Raw genomic sequence first — 16254 nt, forward strand, 5'->3', positions numbered from 1 at the left:
GCCTGGATGATGCGTGTACCTCGTTTGGTTGAGGGCTAACCACGTGTCATATTCTCGATAAGAATCTCAACGTATGTTTGTCGAGTGTTGTTGTTGGGTCAACGTTTAGTGTTACTGGGCTTCGAAGCCCAACTATTATCTCTTTTACTTTGTGCTATAGTTTAAGTTTTGTATCAGTTGTTTGTTTTTTGAATGGTCCTTGTACTATGTGGACTTTAGCTTTTTAATAAAATAAGATGGCAAAAAAAAAAAAAAGAATTCGCATGAAAACCAAATGAATAGAAAATTCACAGTATTATACCACTGACAAAGAAAGACTTTTTGTTGGTTCAATAATAGACAATAGACTTTACGAGAAGGAAACCTCTCTCGAGAGGAAAAGGTGACCTGTCATCACCGAAGTCACTCAGCAATTATAAACAACGGTTTCTCTTTATCAACTTACATATGTAACCGTTACAACACACATCATGTGATCAAAACTTTTGTTTTTACAATAAACTGGACTGGCCGATCAATTTAATAATGCAATTGTGAATCTCGTTCGGTGTGATTATAGCACATAAGTTTAAATATATTAGACCAAAAAAAAAGTTTAAATATATATATGTGTGTGAATATAGCACAAAAAGTTAACCAACGAACACAGAAGAAACCAACTCTGGATTTTTTCGGTGGATCATGTAGAAAATCATGTATTTATCCTTAAACTAAGGATTGTTGTCCCCATTTCTTTTCACTTTCAGTTAATTTGAGATTTTTGAAACATATGCATGCAAGTTATGAAACAGACGTGTGTCTTAGCCCTCTTTCAAAAAAAAAAAAACAGACGTGTGTCATTAACTCATAATATGTGTCCGTTAGTGGACGGACCTCCCTTTGCAAGAAAAATGATGTTCTTTCTTTTTCAGAAAGAAATGTTCTTGTTTTGTTTTTTTTTTCCTTACAAACATTTGGATCTTTTCTTTATCAGTTCGGAAAAAAATCATTTGTCAAAAAAAAATCTACCTAATGTATTAAAATTAAAGTATTATATGGAATTAATTAGCAGTGATATCACATGATATATTACGGGTTTCGTCATTAAAGTTTTATAATATCTTTAAAATTTCATAAACAATAATATTTTCATGTTAATATAGTCACAAAACAGAAAATATTTGAACTTTTTAAAATTAAATACCTACAAAATACTCATACATTTTCAAGATTATTTTCAATAATATTTTTTATTTTAAATATAAATGACCGATAAGTATATATTAATTATTATTATTAGGGTTTATTAGAATAGCAAATAAATAGTCTAAAACTAAACAAATGTGAGATAAGGTAAATAAATAAAATTTAAATAAAGCATATACACAAATTTAAATATAAATTATAATCTAACAATAATTGTTTTTGAAAAATGTAGATCAAAATTAAATTAACATTTTTTAAAAAATGTTTGACGCATTAGAACTATTCTACAAAGTTGAAAAAAAAATCAACAAATAAAAATATTGTAGAGTACTAATTACCACCTATGTTTTTTAGTATATAATTAGAATAAAAGTATTGTCCTACCTTTTTTAAAAAAAATGTTTTTTTTTTTGCAAAATGATAGACATCATTTACAAGATAAAAATGTTCCAGAAGTCATTCAATGCAATACCTAAAAGTTTAACCAAAATATCAGTATACTCAAAATTTTAGAATCCTTTTATACAGAGAACGTTACTTGTATGTCTTTAAAAATTCTTACATACGGATTAGTTTAAATTCTCCTCTCGAATGTTTCTTCAGTTCAATAAGAAAATTAAAAATTACTGGGTTACAAAAAAATTACAACAAAAGAGTTATCGTAAAGAGTATTTGTACTCCCTACACACAACTTACCCCCTATTTGCACTCCATATCCTATTTCCCTTCAATTTTTTCCCCCATCACTACCATTTTCCCCCAATTCAATGGTATCCCACTCTTTTGAGTATATTGAGCTAATTTGCTCTATCGTAAACTACAACAAAAGAGTTATAGGAACTGATATCCCAAGATATTAAAATAGTCAGCTACTTACAAACACTTTGGTCGACCAAGTTGTCTACATTACGTTTTATATTTAAGTCTTTTTTAACTTAATTAAAGTCTTTTTTTTTAAATTAAATTTTAAGTCATTTTCTTGTTCCATAAATAAACTTATTTTGATAGATGTGGCAGTCCAACGTATTCCACTTTCTTTCTATCCTTTTAATAATAATAGCATATAAAAGACATGACAAGAAATGTATGTATATATATCACATAAGCATAGTTAATATACTTTTTGATATGTATATAATATACTTTTGCCCACCTCAAAGATGGGCTAGTCGTCGAACCCTTCAAGTAGAGTCGTTGTCATGGAAAAGGATATTACTCTGCCCATTCTAGCAGGAGATTGCGTCTCTGGCGATAGGAAGCGAGTAAGAATGGCTGATCCAGAAACTACCGTTGGCGGAGAGGGCAGACCTGTTAAATTACCCAAAACCAAAGACAACGGTAATGATTCCACGATGAAACTCACTAGTTTTCTATTTTTCTTTTTAAATTCCATATGTTTCGAATATCAAGAGAGGAGTTGAGTGATCATTTAATTTAGCACAAAACTATCGTTACTAAAATCAGAAAATATTGAGATAGGGATTAAAATAACTCTTTAGAAGGGACAGAAATTATATCATGTGTCATTTTGAGAGCAGTTTGTAAGCAATCAAGGTCAATGTTTTTTGTGGTTAATACTTAATAGCCTTTTTTACTAAACGAATAATTAAAACAAGCAATCTATTTACTTTTTAAACGTGAAAATTATTGTGTTTTACTACAAAAGGAAAACTAATGCGTATAAAAAAAGCAAATCTGGTGAATGTATATAGATATATAGGTGATATACTTGTTAGAATTTAAAACAACTGTCCGTATGCACATACATGCATACAAGTTTGGTTTATAGAATCTATCCAAATTTGTGTATGTTGTTTGAATCTGCGTATGTTGTTGACAAAAGAATTTTCATGATTAAATTAATGCATCAGACTAAACATTCGTGCCATCAAAAGTTCAAAAAGAAAAACTAAACATTCGGGTGAGTATATGAATGTGATAACGTGTTCGTCTGTTCGAACTTCGGTGACTGAGTTATTTTTGGGTTCATCTCCTAGGAGTACCTCTAAATTCACTAACTAATAGGATTTTACTATTTCAAATTTGATATTTTTTAAAAAAGAAAACAAAAGATTAGCAAGTTATATTCTATTTTTAAAATAAAAAATAATAATAGTTACAGAAAAAAAAATTTAAATAAATTTTTTTTAATATGGTCAACAAAACACTATACCTTAAATCTTAATCTCTAAACTCTAAACTCTAAATCCTAAACCTAAACCTTTGGTAAACCCTAAACCTTCGGGTAAACTCTAGATCCTTGGGTAAACTCTAAACATTTGGATAAATTTTAAACTCTAAATAAAAACACTAAACTCTAAAAATCTAAACCTTAAATTTTAAACCCTAAACTCTTGAGTGTTTTAGTGTTTAGTGATTTTGATTTAGAGTTTAAGATTTATCTTAGAGTTTAGGGTTTATTCAAGGGTTTGGGATTTAGGATTTAATGTTTGTGACGACGTTAAAAATATCTTTTTTTGTAATTATTACTATTTTTATTTAATTTTTTGTATCTTTTAATTTTAAAAAAATAATATAATTTGATAATATTTGGTTTTCTTTTTTAAAAGATATTGAATATGAAATAACACAATCATATTGGTTGGGTTCACTTTAGGGGGATCCATGAATAAGTCTTTAAATAGTGTTCCTTCAAATTTTTATTTCAAAATAAAATTTATTTACTTAAATTGTTTTTTTTTAATTTCTTAAAATAAAACATACCAGAATTATGCTAAAAGTTCTTACGTTGATGACTAATAATACATTTTTTTTTTGATAAGTAATAATACATTTTTTCCTCTATATATATCTTATTCTTAGGAGATGTAGTAGGGTCGACATCGGAGGCAACACAGGTCCCTGTCGTATCAATAATGGCTGACATGGCGACTAACGATCTTGACGGAAAAACAAACGCCGGCCACGGGGTAGTCTCAGTCATGGGACGGCAGAGAGCTATGACGACCGCCGTTTCCACTGTCGTCGACGAGATCCCTTCTTATGATATTTTTGGAATTTTCGATGGTCCTAGGCTTGCTAAATTATTAGAGGAGAGGCTGTGTCGGCTCGTGAAGGAGGAGGTAACGGCATGCCACGGCCGTGGAGTTGCGGCAGACTGGAGTAAAGTGACGAGATCATGTTTTACGGAAGCGGTGGGGACTGTGAGGTCTACTGAAGCGAAAGCGGTGGTTACTATTGTCGGAAAAGAGGAGGTAATTTTGCTTTGCCGTGGCGGCGCAAGGGCGGTTCTTTACTCTCAAGGCGGAATCGCTTTGCCTCTTTGCGACATCCATCGTCACCAGGTAATAGCTTTGCCGCTTTGCCTTTTGATAATATCTTATTTTTGCACCACCTTAATTGTGGCTTGTATTTAATTCAGTAATAGAATGGCCTTTGTAGAAAGAAAAAAAAGAAGAAGCAAATGTTAACTGATCCAACCGTTATATTATAGTACTAAGATATAACATTTTTTGTAACACTGAATAATACTAAAAAGTTCTTTGTTTTCCAATTATATAACGGAATATATTTTTTCTATAGAGTGATGTAGATCAAAAGCTGAAGATCCATAAGCGAACAATGATTGATGATTTCATAGTTCTTGCATGCGAAGGCCTATGGGATGTTGTCTCCGACGACGACACATATCGACTTGTCAAAAGTTGTCTTTACGGGGAATTACCAGACGGGTTAGAATTCTTACTAAATACTATTAGTTGTATATTTTTCACAAAAAAATTTTGTTTCTGAAACGTATATGTATACGTAGATTTAAGATAATTATTATGTGACAGATGTCAAAGTGAATCAAGTTCTACAAAGGCTGCGGTAATCTTAGCAGAGCTTGCAATAGCTAGAGGAAGCAAAGAGAATATAAATGTCATCGTTATTGATTTGAGGAGTTCTACTGTATCTTAGCCTTCATTTTTAGTTATGATGGTTCTCAACTATTAATAGTTTTTATTTTCCTTTTCTTCATTAGCATTTTCCCATCTTACGTCTTGGTTTTAGATACTTTTTTGGGTGTCATTGAGTTGTGTTTTGTTCGATTAGCTTTATTTTCTTTAAGTTTCACTTTTATTTTTCTTTAAATAAATAATTTGCTTAAGAGTTTATTTTCCTCACATAATGTATGTAATATTTTATTTTATTTTGTAACGGACACATAATGTATGTAATACAGAGTAAAAAAGTAATGAATACATCATTATTATAAGAATTCAAATATTTGATGGGGAAAATATGATGTTAGTTGAAATATTGTAGTGGCCCGCATGCCGACCGATCCGCTCCTACTGACTCGGACAACTTTAACAGACTTTCAAGAATTTAGAGTTAGGCCTGGCTGTGACCATGTAGCACCAGTTTTGTCTCCGACAAATTTTTGTTTTTGTCTTATTATAACTTCCTATAGTGATCGAATCAACATATATCATATAAGGTTTAGGATTAGAACGTAGTCCAACCACAATTGATTTAAGCCGTCCGACTAGTCTTATGAGGGAGCCAGCCCCAACAAAAAAGAATCTTGGTCAATTGAATTTTCAACTTGACCCTCACACTAGACTGAAGGAACCTGATTCTACGTGCTTTGCAAAGATCATAGTGAATCGGCAACATAGACAGCTTCAACTCGTGCATATGGTTCCAAGCTGAAAGTAAAGCCTACAAACCATGACAAGACTTCGATCCCCAATATAACATGAGACTTGGAAAGGACCAATCATAAAACTAAAGTCTAAAGAAAAACATATAAAATTTGGACCAATTGGTTCAATCGGATTGGTCCATCGCATCATCCTACCTATAATGTATAAATGCTGATTTAAAGGAGCATAAATAAAAGGGATAAACTAAAAAGGAGAAAAACACTTTCTTCCATTACAAGAAACATAGTAGCCCTAGTTTCCTAGTCTCAAATCTCACTGTGTACAAACTAGAGAATTAGTCTTTTCTCATCCTCTCAAAGATCTAAACAATCTCGGTATAACTAAACCGAATATTTTTAAAATTAGGTGAACAAGTTTACAAGCTAGTAAACCGGGATTCTCACTCGCACTTTTTATACTCACTCCAAAGAATAGTTAGAAACCAAAACATTTGCCGGAGCGGCTGAGTGGATATAGACAAACTCCATGCTTTTGCCTGCCGGTAAAGATTTCATCCATGAAGGAAAACCATATGAGTTTCCTGTTTTCGTCACACCCCATATTGGACCATAGAGCTTGGTGATTGATATCTTCAGATTTTTCAACCTTTTTGTAGATCTATTGGTTAATTTCGTTGAGTATCGGTAATAAACCTTTCCTTCGTTTATCCACGAGCTCGTCATCTTCTGGGATATGGTAATGGGACTAGGAGAAGAAGCTGCTAAACAAGTGAAGTTCTTAAACCGAATTGAATTGACTTTTTCACAATGAGTTGGGCATAACAAAATATAAAGATGACAAACCTGGAGCTGGAGGTGTAGTCGGTTTCCTTTTGGGTATAGGTGCTGGTTTTATGATAACCGGACTTGGAGTCGGACTAACACCTGAAATAGAACGCGGTTAGTAATGACCGGTTCACAGAATTGATTTGAAACTGAAAATTACAGCAGAAAATTTAACAGAAAAACGGTAACAGTTAGTTGAATCTCGTTTATTATGTAGAAAGCTGTTAATCAGACAATGTATTCTTTAAATCATACCTGGAAGTCTCTGGTCAAAACCGGTCGGACCGGAAATTAATCGGGCTAGTACACCAAGGAGAGGCGCATTGTTGTAAGTCGTTGGTTCGGTTTGCTCGTAATTGTCCCGGTTGTCAGCAAAGTTGTCGTAGGCGTCAGGTCCACCCACGAGGGCCCCGGTCAAGACGTTCGGGTCGCTTGCTTTGCGGCTATACCACGTTGCGTAACCACCACGGCAAGTCACGAACTTTTGATCGACTTTATAGGAGACAATTGACGAGCCACGATGATGAACTTGCCGAGGATAGTTATGTCCGTATCCCACCATGTAGCTTGTCCCTCTAGGGTTGTCTCCGAGTATGTAGTCCACCTGATTATTTTTTACTTCATTTTAGTACTAATTTGGTTCCCGATTTGGGGTGAGGTGAGTGAGTAAATGATAAAAGTATTGGAGCAAACCTGTGATTTAGAGAAATCAAGGAGTTGGGATGGAGACACGTTTCCTTGAGAGCAACGGAGGTTTCTTTTGGAGGAAGAGAGATAATCAGAGTAAACGGCGGCCAAGAAAGAAGCACTAGTGACGAACTGCATGTTGTTCCACCGTTGTCGGAAAATCAAACCGCCGGGAGTTTTCTGAATGTTCTTTGTACTTTTACCTAACATTGAACACATAAACTGTTCTGCTTTCTCTTGGTACCTCTCGAACACAGCCGTGTGTTCTCCAGCTTTCCCTTGCATCAAAATCTATAAAACAAAGCAAATTTTGGGTTAGTCACAGCAAATTAAGTAAACCAAATCAAACCTGTTGAATTCAAATGACTACCTTAGCAACAAGGGTCTGGACACCGGCGTATTTAACATCCCAACTGATGAGGACCTAAAGTCAGTAGCTAGACCACCAACTCATGAGATCAACCATACAAGCTACATTGGAGCCAGCAGCGACATAGGTGCACTCAAAGAAGGATATCTTTGCAACCATAAGGAATTTAACCGTGAAACCAGTTTCTATAGATTCTCAACTCAACCAGAGCACGCAGCGAATTGGTTTCATACCAAAAAGAGTAATGGTTTAGGAGATATGCCAGTTACAAGTCAGACTATCTACACTACATCCGAATTGGTTCTAATTAAGGAAAGTAATTCTTTGCTTAAGGAGTGTGCAACTCAAACTCACGTGTGGAAACCAGGAGATTATTCATTACATCTAAGAGCAGTGGGAGAGTTTCTACCATGCACCAGCAGCCACATGATCAAGATGAATCCCTTATTTGTCAACTTACCTTACATGGATGCATTCACACTTGGAGTTATTGAAGACCAACGGCTCTTTCCCCTTCTGTTCAGGCACGACTTAGAGACTATCCAGACATCAAAGGAGATCCCACGGATGCATTTATTTCTGCCCAAACTCACAAGATACAAGGAGAGAATACAACTTCCATACATGGACAGATTCTGCACCAACTAAGTCCAACGGCTAGTTTTTCACTTATTATTTCTTTCCAAGTTATTCTTTTAGGCATTTGTGTTCTTTTCTATTTAAACAGAGCTAAGTCTCATTTGTAAATCACCCTTGCACGAAATTAATAAAGTATTATTCAGTTTACAAAGTTTGTCTTTGTTTTGTTCAATTAGTCTTTAGGTGGATTCCTTTAGATTTCTTGTTCGTTTGCTTGTCTCCTTAGTTTGTGGATTCATTCTAGGATACAAGTGTAGGTCTCTGTCTTTGTGTGGATTCACATTGGCGCAGGCTTCTGGTCTTATCAAAGGGATACTTCCGCAACCCTTTGTGGCGACAATCGATCCATTCAAGCTTGACAACTCTTGTTGCCTTGTGATCTAGCCTTTGTTAGCTTAGGCTTGTATCATTTTTGGTATCAAAGCTTAAAGCTCCTATCCCCAGGTTGTGTTCATCCAACCCTTATCTCTTTTAATTTTGTTTTGCATTTTGTTTTTCATTTAGTTTTGTTTTGCATAATCATATAAAACCTATAAAAAGTCACATTTGTTTCTGTTGCATCTTGTTTATCTTGTTTCTATTTCATAAAATCATAAAAATAAAATTGTTTGTCATTTGTTGCATTTGTTGCATTTAGTTCTTTAGTTCTGTCAAAAATATTAAAACCCATAAAAAGTTGTGTTCTTCATTTGTTCTTCATCCTGTCGATTTAATTGTTTCTTAGATCCATATCTTAAAAAAAAAAAAAAAAAAACATAAAAGCTGTTAGAATTAAGTTAATATCCGAGTTTCCAAATTTTGGTGGAGTTTTTGAAAGTTTTCCTTCTTCTGGTCAACCGAAACTTATTCCTTTCCAAAAGATTTTTGTTTACTTGCAAACTTTATTAAAAAAAAAAAAAAAAAAACATAAAAGCTGTTAGAATTAAGTTAATATCCGAGTTTCCAAATTTTGGTGGAGTTTTTGAAAGTTTTCCTTCTTCTGGTCAACCGAAACTTATTCCTTTCCAAAAGATTTTTGTTTACTTGCAAACTTTATTAAAAAAAAAAAAAAAAGAGGAAATCAGAAATTGCCCATTTTGTTTAGTATTTAGTTTCTTCTTCTTTCCTTTAACTTTGCTAGTCACGTTTTCTTGTTTAATCACTTGATTCAGAATACTTTCATCTTCTTCTTGAGATATTTAATCCTTAACTTGGTAGACATGGCGACTGAAGAAGAAGCTGATGAGTACAATATTAATGAAGTTGATTGGGGTGAAGAACCGGGATACTCATGGGAAGATCAAAACTATGGAGATGGCTCTGAAGAAGAAGCTGATGAGTACAATATTTCTGAAGTTGATTTGGGTGAAGAACCGGGATACTCATGGGAAGATCAAAACTATGGAGATGGCTCTGAAGAAGACGACCAGTGTAGAGAGTCAAGGGCTGAAGATGGATATGAGGAAGGACCATGTCGTGGGGAGCTTGATTCCAAGCCACAAGACCACTACAAGAACCATACCATCAACAAGAGCTATTCTAAACCTTGGTTAAAATTTACTGATAAATTTTATGACTATAGTCCAACAGTTTTCACCAAAACACTTGTGTCTTTTTCAGGAAAAGAGAACTACTCCAGATGGGAGGAAGACATGGAAAATTATTTTTGGGAGTACAAAGTTCCTGAACATAAGAAGCTGTCCATAGCCTTAGACACCCTTGTAGGAGAAGCTTACCAATGGTGGCTTCAAGAGGAAGAATGTCGCATCTACTTCAAGGAACCAACCCCACACTGGGAATATGTCAAAGAGCTGATGTATGAACATTTCGAGATGAGGAGATTACCCCCTAGAACCTGTCCTAAACGTTTTGTTAAACTGAAACCGAGACAACTACATGAGCGTGAGGTAACTTTAACTTCTCACTATAATTCATATGATCAGTTTCGTTTGTATAAGTTTTCAGGAAAAGGTGAAGACCCTAGAAACTATCTTCAGTGGGAAGAGGACATGGAAAGGTACTTCAAGTGCAACTCCATTCCAAAAGGAGAATACTTGTCCTATGGTCTAGGACAGCTCACTGAAAAGGCTCAACGGTATTGGAAAAGAGAAGAGAAGTATAGGGAACAATTTCAAGAGCCTCCTATACGCACTTGGGAGCAATTCAAAGGGATCATGAGGGATAGATTTGCACCTTACATCCCTACACAACACGCTCAGAAGGTGTCTACAAAGAGAGTAGTACAACCCCAAGTCTTGCAGCCGGCAAACCAGAGGCAAAGCTCAAAACCAGTGCATACACCTCATGTAAAGCACAACCAAGGTGAGTACTCTAAATCTTTAAAACCACCTGAGGTTATTTGTTATAGGTGTCAAGGCCAAGGTCATCTTGCAAAAGATTGCCCCACAAAACGAGCAGTGAAGATGGCACTACGTGAAGCAAGAGAAACCAACTTGGAGGTAAGTGATTCCTTTACTAGAATAGATAAAAAGTTTGATGATCTTATCAACTTGATTAAAGCTGGATCTAATTCTGTTTCTAGTAATTCCATGACTGTCTTAACACACTTGTCTAGCGCCCAAAAGGTTGAAAGTATTTCAGGTACTAACATAGAAATCAAGGAACAAGAACCCAACCCTGCTGCGCAATCAAGTCCAACACTTGATAAGAATGTTGATAAAGGTCTAGGTAATGAGGAGACACGTACAGAAGCTAAACAACAACAGAATAATGAGCAATCTACCCTAGAGACCTCTACACCAGCTGATCATGCTTTAGAGGTAGTAAATACCAAAGCTGAATCAATGCAAGATAACCAGGTAAGTGAAGCTCTAAATCTTACTCAATATTATTTTTTTGAATCGTCCACTTCAAGTATGAAACACTTGCTCTTGCCCATAAGTGATGATTCAGATATAGGTACAATGGAGAAGCATCCAGAACCAAACTCACAACCTTACACCCAAGCAGTGGTCAATGGAGAAACCAATTGTGAAATAGGAGATTTCGAAAAGGAGACCACGATCCTTCCAAGGGAAATCATAGACCGACCATGGAAAGGGGGCCTAGCTTCCCTACTGATCAAAGAAGAACCACCAGTTGGACAATGCATCACAAAACCGTGCATATACCAAGGTAAGACCCTAGCCTCCCAAATTAGAATGAAACCTAACTTGCTCTATCTTGGTGCAGGTAAATTGGTTTTGAGGACAAAACCTTTTGAAGAGGGAGGGAATGATGAGGACCTAAAGTCAGTAGCTAGACCACCAACTCATGAGATCAACCATACAAGCTACATTGGAGCCAGCAGCGACATAGGTGCACTCAAAGAAGGATATCTTTGCAACCATAAGGAATTTAACCGTGAAACCAGTTTCTATAGATTCTCAACTCAACCAGAGCACGCAGCGAATTGGTTTCATACCAAAAAGAGTAATGGTTTAGGAGATATGCCAGTTACAAGTCAGACTATCTACACTACATCCGAATTGGTTCTAATTAAGGAAAGTAATTCTTTGCTTAAGGAGTGTGCAACTCAAACTCACGTGTGGAAACCAGGAGATTATTCATTACATCTAAGAGCAGTGGGAGAGTTTCTACCATGCACCAGCAGCCACATGATCAAGATGAATCCCTTATTTGTCAACTTACCTTACATGGATGCATTCACACTTGGAGTTATTGAAGACCAACGGCTCTTTCCCCTTCTGTTCAGGCACGACTTAGAGACTATCCAGACATCAAAGGAGATCCCACGGATGCATTTATTTCTGCCCAAACTCACAAGATACAAGGAGAGAATACAACTTCCATACATGGACAGATTCTGCACCAACTAAGTCCAACGGCTAGTTTTTCACTTATTATTTCTTTCCAAGTTATTCTTTTAGGCATTTGTGTTCTTTTCTATTTAAACAGAGCTAAGTCTCATTTGTAAATCACCCTTGCACGAAATTAATAAAGTATTATTCAGTTTACAAAGTTTGTCTTTGTTTTGTTCAATTAGTCTTTAGGTGGATTCCTTTAGATTTCTTGTTCGTTTGCTTGTCTCCTTAGTTTGTGGATTCATTCTAGGATACAAGTGTAGGTCTCTGTCTTTGTGTGGATTCACATTGGCGCAGGCTTCTGGTCTTATCAAAGGGATACTTCCGCAACCCTTTGTGGCGACAATCGATCCATTCAAGCTTGACAACTCTTGTTGCCTTGTGATCTAGCCTTTGTTAGCTTAGGCTTGTATCACCAACCAAACTCCCTCATCGACCAGCCCGTACCGCCCATTGAGTCGCCATTCTTGCCGAGGTAATCCAAATAATATTTATCATTGGTTGCTTGATATAACCACGCAGCAGCCCACAGTAATTCATCCTGATCATATACAAAATTGGGTTTTGTAAAAAGTTATGAATTAAGGAATGTTATTTATTTATAAAAGATTTCCAGGGTCGATAGAAATGCAGCGTTTTATACATTGTAACCGCTGACTGAGCCGTAGTATTTTTGTGCCACCGTGATGCTGCTATCGTACTTGCCCCTATATTTGTCCGCAAATTCAAATAGCTGCCAACATAAGATAAGAGTAGAGCTGCAATCAGTGGCAATATCGCAATTATCATTAAGTTAGAGGTTATTTACGACCTATGTTCCTTGCACATAAAATTTTCAAAAACTTGTTTTATTTTTTCGCAGTAAGTATTTCACTGAAATCATGTATCTAGCATTTAAGGCTTTGTATGTTATAGACGCAAACTCAAGCCATGTGCTTAATTAACCGAACTCCATATCACCAAACCGGGTTTAAATATTGGTGTCTTGTTAAATTTCAGTCTTTACCGTTAGTGCTTAATGTGGAGAGGTTTACCTCATGAGCGTGGCGGAGTAGCTCGGCAGAGTATGATGGATCAGACCGACGGAAGACGATGGAAGCAGCAGCCATTGCGGCAGCGGTTTCTCCGGCGAGGTCCGAACCGGGATTATTCCGGTCAATCTTGTAAGCCCTACGGTCAGTGGTCATTTCCTCTGGTCTTTGCCAGCAGTAATGATCCGACTTACCATCTCCCACCTATACAGTTACAAACATCATCAAGACCAAATTTATATTATATAGATAGATAACTAATGAAAATGTGTAATGTTATTGTTACCTCTCCGTAGAGAACGTTAGGTTCAGGGTGAGCTTTAATGAAATAATCAGTTCCCCACTTAACGGCGTCAATAGCATTGCCAAGTTCACCGTTAGATTCAAGCTGGCCACCGTATTCTATGATGCTCCAACACATTGTCGTCACCGTGAAAGCCATTGGAAGCCCAAATTTCACATTGTCTCCGGCGTCATAGTATCCTCCCACTAGATCCACCTGCTCATTTTAATTTTTTTATTTAGTGAGAAAAACCATGTTGTAGAATTAGTCAATGTTTTACAAAATCGACTTCTTACAAAGGTTAGGTAGCCAAACCCATCGAGACACTTCGATTTTGATTATAGATTATTTAAAATTATTAGTCAACAAAAGGTCAACCGTTTTGTTTTCGATCTAGGCACCGATATATAATTATTTTAAAATATAACTCGTAGTATAAAAATACAAAAAATGGAGAATATATTTAATTAATGAAGGAATTTTATTACAAAAATGGAAACAAATCCAATTAAATGAGTTCAATTGATGAAGCAGTAAGTTCTTTTTCTAGATGACGATTAATGCATATCGAGTTTTTAAAAATACTGGTAGCTTTAGTAAACATTATACGAGTTTCAGTGTATAAAATAAAAAGGGAATTACTTACGCCGCTGGATTTGCCGTCGTTAAGACCGGAGTGAGATCGCCATGAAACTCTCTGGTTGGGAGGGAGATGTCCTGATCGCTGTGCTTCAAAGAAGATAATGCTTTTGCTCAGAGCTTGTTTATAGTCGTGCCCTGAAACTGCAAACTTAACTAACCCAAGAAAAAGAAGAACTGAAATGGTGGAAGTGGAAGAACTCATTTATTATATGTCTTGTGTTTTTTTTGGGTACAAAGTTTGATCCTTTTCAATCAAAATAACTCGAGAAGATTAGTGGGTCCTGCTGGGACTATGTTAAATATAATTTCTTGGATCTGTTCATGAAAAGGTTGATCCTTTTTAAATGTAGAGATAGAGAGATATGGTTTGGTGAAGGGAGATGAGAAAAAGAGAGGTTTATATGGAAGAAAGTAAAGGAAGGTACTAGGAGGAGCGAAACCGGCAAATTCGGTTAAATGATTAAAAACAAATTATTCAAACTTTTAAAATGCTAATATAGTAGTAGTCTTTTTGGGGTCAATATGTAGTAGTAGTAGTAGTCTTTTATGCAAATGTAACAATGTGTCGGCAGACAAAGCTTTGATTCAGTTAGCAGTTGTTTTTCACATGATCTTGAAAAGATTTTGGAAAATATCTTCTACATATATAAATTAATGAAAAGAGAATAAAAGAAAATTAAAATATATTATAAATTCCCTTCATAGATATCAAGATTAAGGAGTAAAAATATCATAATTTAACATACAGAATAAAACATTTTAAATATGTGCAAGTGCATTCTTCTACATCTTATTTTGTCTGTCTTGAAGTGTTAGACAAAAATTTGAATTATTTTCAAAGAGGACAATCATAGTTGTCCTTCCACCCATTACGGAAGCTCCGAATCTTCCATGCATCAAAACAAATGCCACAGAATATTATTACCCCATTGTTTATGAAAAAAATCTTGTCTTCTGTCTTCAGATCTTAACCCACACTTTAGGACTTCATTACTATTCCCATATAAATAAGGGTTATTATATTCGTGTCGATAAACAAATCCAATATATTTTTCTTATTGATAACTAGAGTTTTTAACAAGATATTATATGTATTTCTCAATTCTAAAAAAATAATGTATAATATTATATTACATTATTTAAAGAATATAAAATAAGACTACATAACATAAATATTTTTTTTAATTTTCTTTGTGAAAATTATTATGTTGTTTGATTGTTGTACTTGATTCGCATATTTGCATAGATATATGTGATAGATGAATAACTATATTTTTATTATCAGTAAATAATATATATTTATTATATAATATAAGAAAAATAAAATTATTTACTTTTTAAACAACCTTGTCTCATGTTGGGGACTCGGTTATAGACATATCATATTCGAAGAATACATTTTACAGTTATCAATCTTCTTAAAAGTCAAGAAACAAATCTGAATATCAAAACAATATCTCATACGATCTCTTTGTGGAATAACTACTCTAAAATAATTGAATTTAGGTATCAAAAAAGACTGAAAATGGATGTGCATATGTGTTATCTAAGTCAGCTTTACAAAGTACTATTCATAGTTCATATATCATTTATGTCCATCCTATTTTTTTTGTCCATCCTTTCTTAAACATCTTGAAATAATTGATGCTAATTAATAATAAAATTTTGGCTGGAAAAAAAAATCAAATTTGTCTAATTATCGCTAAAATATTTTATTAATATTGTCTAAGAAGCTTTCAAGTGATATCATAGTTTAATTTTTGTTAGTTTTTTTTGTCAATTTTTAGAGTTTTTTGTATTTAAGATTTTTTCCATATTAAGCTTATATTTCTTTCACTGAATTGATATATATATATATAATATATGTCATAAAAATTACCATCAAATCATTTTTACTTATTTATTATTTTGTTTTAATGAAAATACACCTTTACATAATTTAATTTAAAATAAAATTATATATTAATTTGTTGTATTCTAACAATTTGATTGATTTAATTAATTTGCTTTGGTGGATAACTTAAAAAGTTTTCATATGAATCGGAGAAAGCAAACTTATGTTGTTATATTATATTTATTTGTGTATTTAGAATCTATATATAATGCTAGTGTAATAAAGAAAGAACATTATTTTTTGTAACTTCAAAAAGATACATTATTACAATTTGAAATTAATC

The 16254-nt window shown here is 34.3% G+C and overlaps 3 protein-coding genes across 6 annotated transcripts; 2 read left to right on the forward strand and 1 right to left on the reverse strand.

Annotated features, from left to right (window-relative positions):
* The first annotated feature begins 1888 nt into the window (after window positions 1-1888).
* On the forward strand, window positions 1889-6275 carry LOC103858587 (probable protein phosphatase 2C 54). Of its 2 annotated transcripts, none has more exons than XM_033286198.1 (4): window positions 1889-2523; window positions 4012-4490; window positions 4729-4877; window positions 4983-6275. In XM_033286198.1, the coding sequence occupies exons 1-4, from the start codon at window positions 2385-2387 to the stop codon at window positions 5104-5106; spliced, it is 891 nt and encodes a 296-aa protein (XP_033142089.1). In that variant the 5' UTR covers window positions 1889-2384; the 3' UTR covers window positions 5107-6275. The 2 variants fall into 2 exon arrangements, with proteins under 2 accessions (XP_033142089.1, XP_009134217.1); XM_009135969.3 differs by having other exon boundaries at window positions 1893-2523; window positions 4009-4490.
* LOC103858588 (endoglucanase 19) lies at window positions 6017-15138 on the reverse strand. Of its 2 annotated transcripts, none has more exons than XM_033286154.1 (10): window positions 14082-15138; window positions 13439-13651; window positions 13156-13356; window positions 12765-12854; window positions 12538-12662; window positions 7680-7719; window positions 7316-7600; window positions 6878-7226; window positions 6641-6721; window positions 6017-6558 (listed from the first exon to the last, which is right to left on the reverse strand). In XM_033286154.1, the coding sequence occupies exons 1-10, from the start codon at window positions 14277-14279 to the stop codon at window positions 6257-6259; spliced, it is 1884 nt and encodes a 627-aa protein (XP_033142045.1). In that variant the 5' UTR covers window positions 14280-15138; the 3' UTR covers window positions 6017-6256. The 2 variants fall into 2 exon arrangements, with proteins under 2 accessions (XP_033142045.1, XP_033142046.1); XM_033286155.1 differs by having other exon boundaries at window positions 6017-6555; window positions 14082-15136.
* On the forward strand, window positions 7727-12274 carry LOC103868886. 2 transcript variants are annotated; one of them, XM_033286151.1, is made up of 2 exons: window positions 7727-11116; window positions 11217-11528. In XM_033286151.1, the coding sequence occupies exons 1-2, from the start codon at window positions 9518-9520 to the stop codon at window positions 11295-11297; spliced, it is 1680 nt and encodes a 559-aa protein (XP_033142042.1). In that variant the 5' UTR covers window positions 7727-9517; the 3' UTR covers window positions 11298-11528. The 2 variants fall into 2 exon arrangements, with proteins under 2 accessions (XP_033142042.1, XP_033142041.1); XM_033286150.1 differs by having other exon boundaries at window positions 9565-9846; window positions 9918-12274.
* Window positions 15139-16254: the final 1116 nt, after the last annotated feature.

This window comes from Brassica rapa, chromosome A03, assembly GCF_000309985.2.
Source record: "Brassica rapa cultivar Chiifu-401-42 chromosome A03, CAAS_Brap_v3.01, whole genome shotgun sequence".
NCBI lineage: Eukaryota > Viridiplantae > Streptophyta > Magnoliopsida > Brassicales > Brassicaceae > Brassica > Brassica rapa.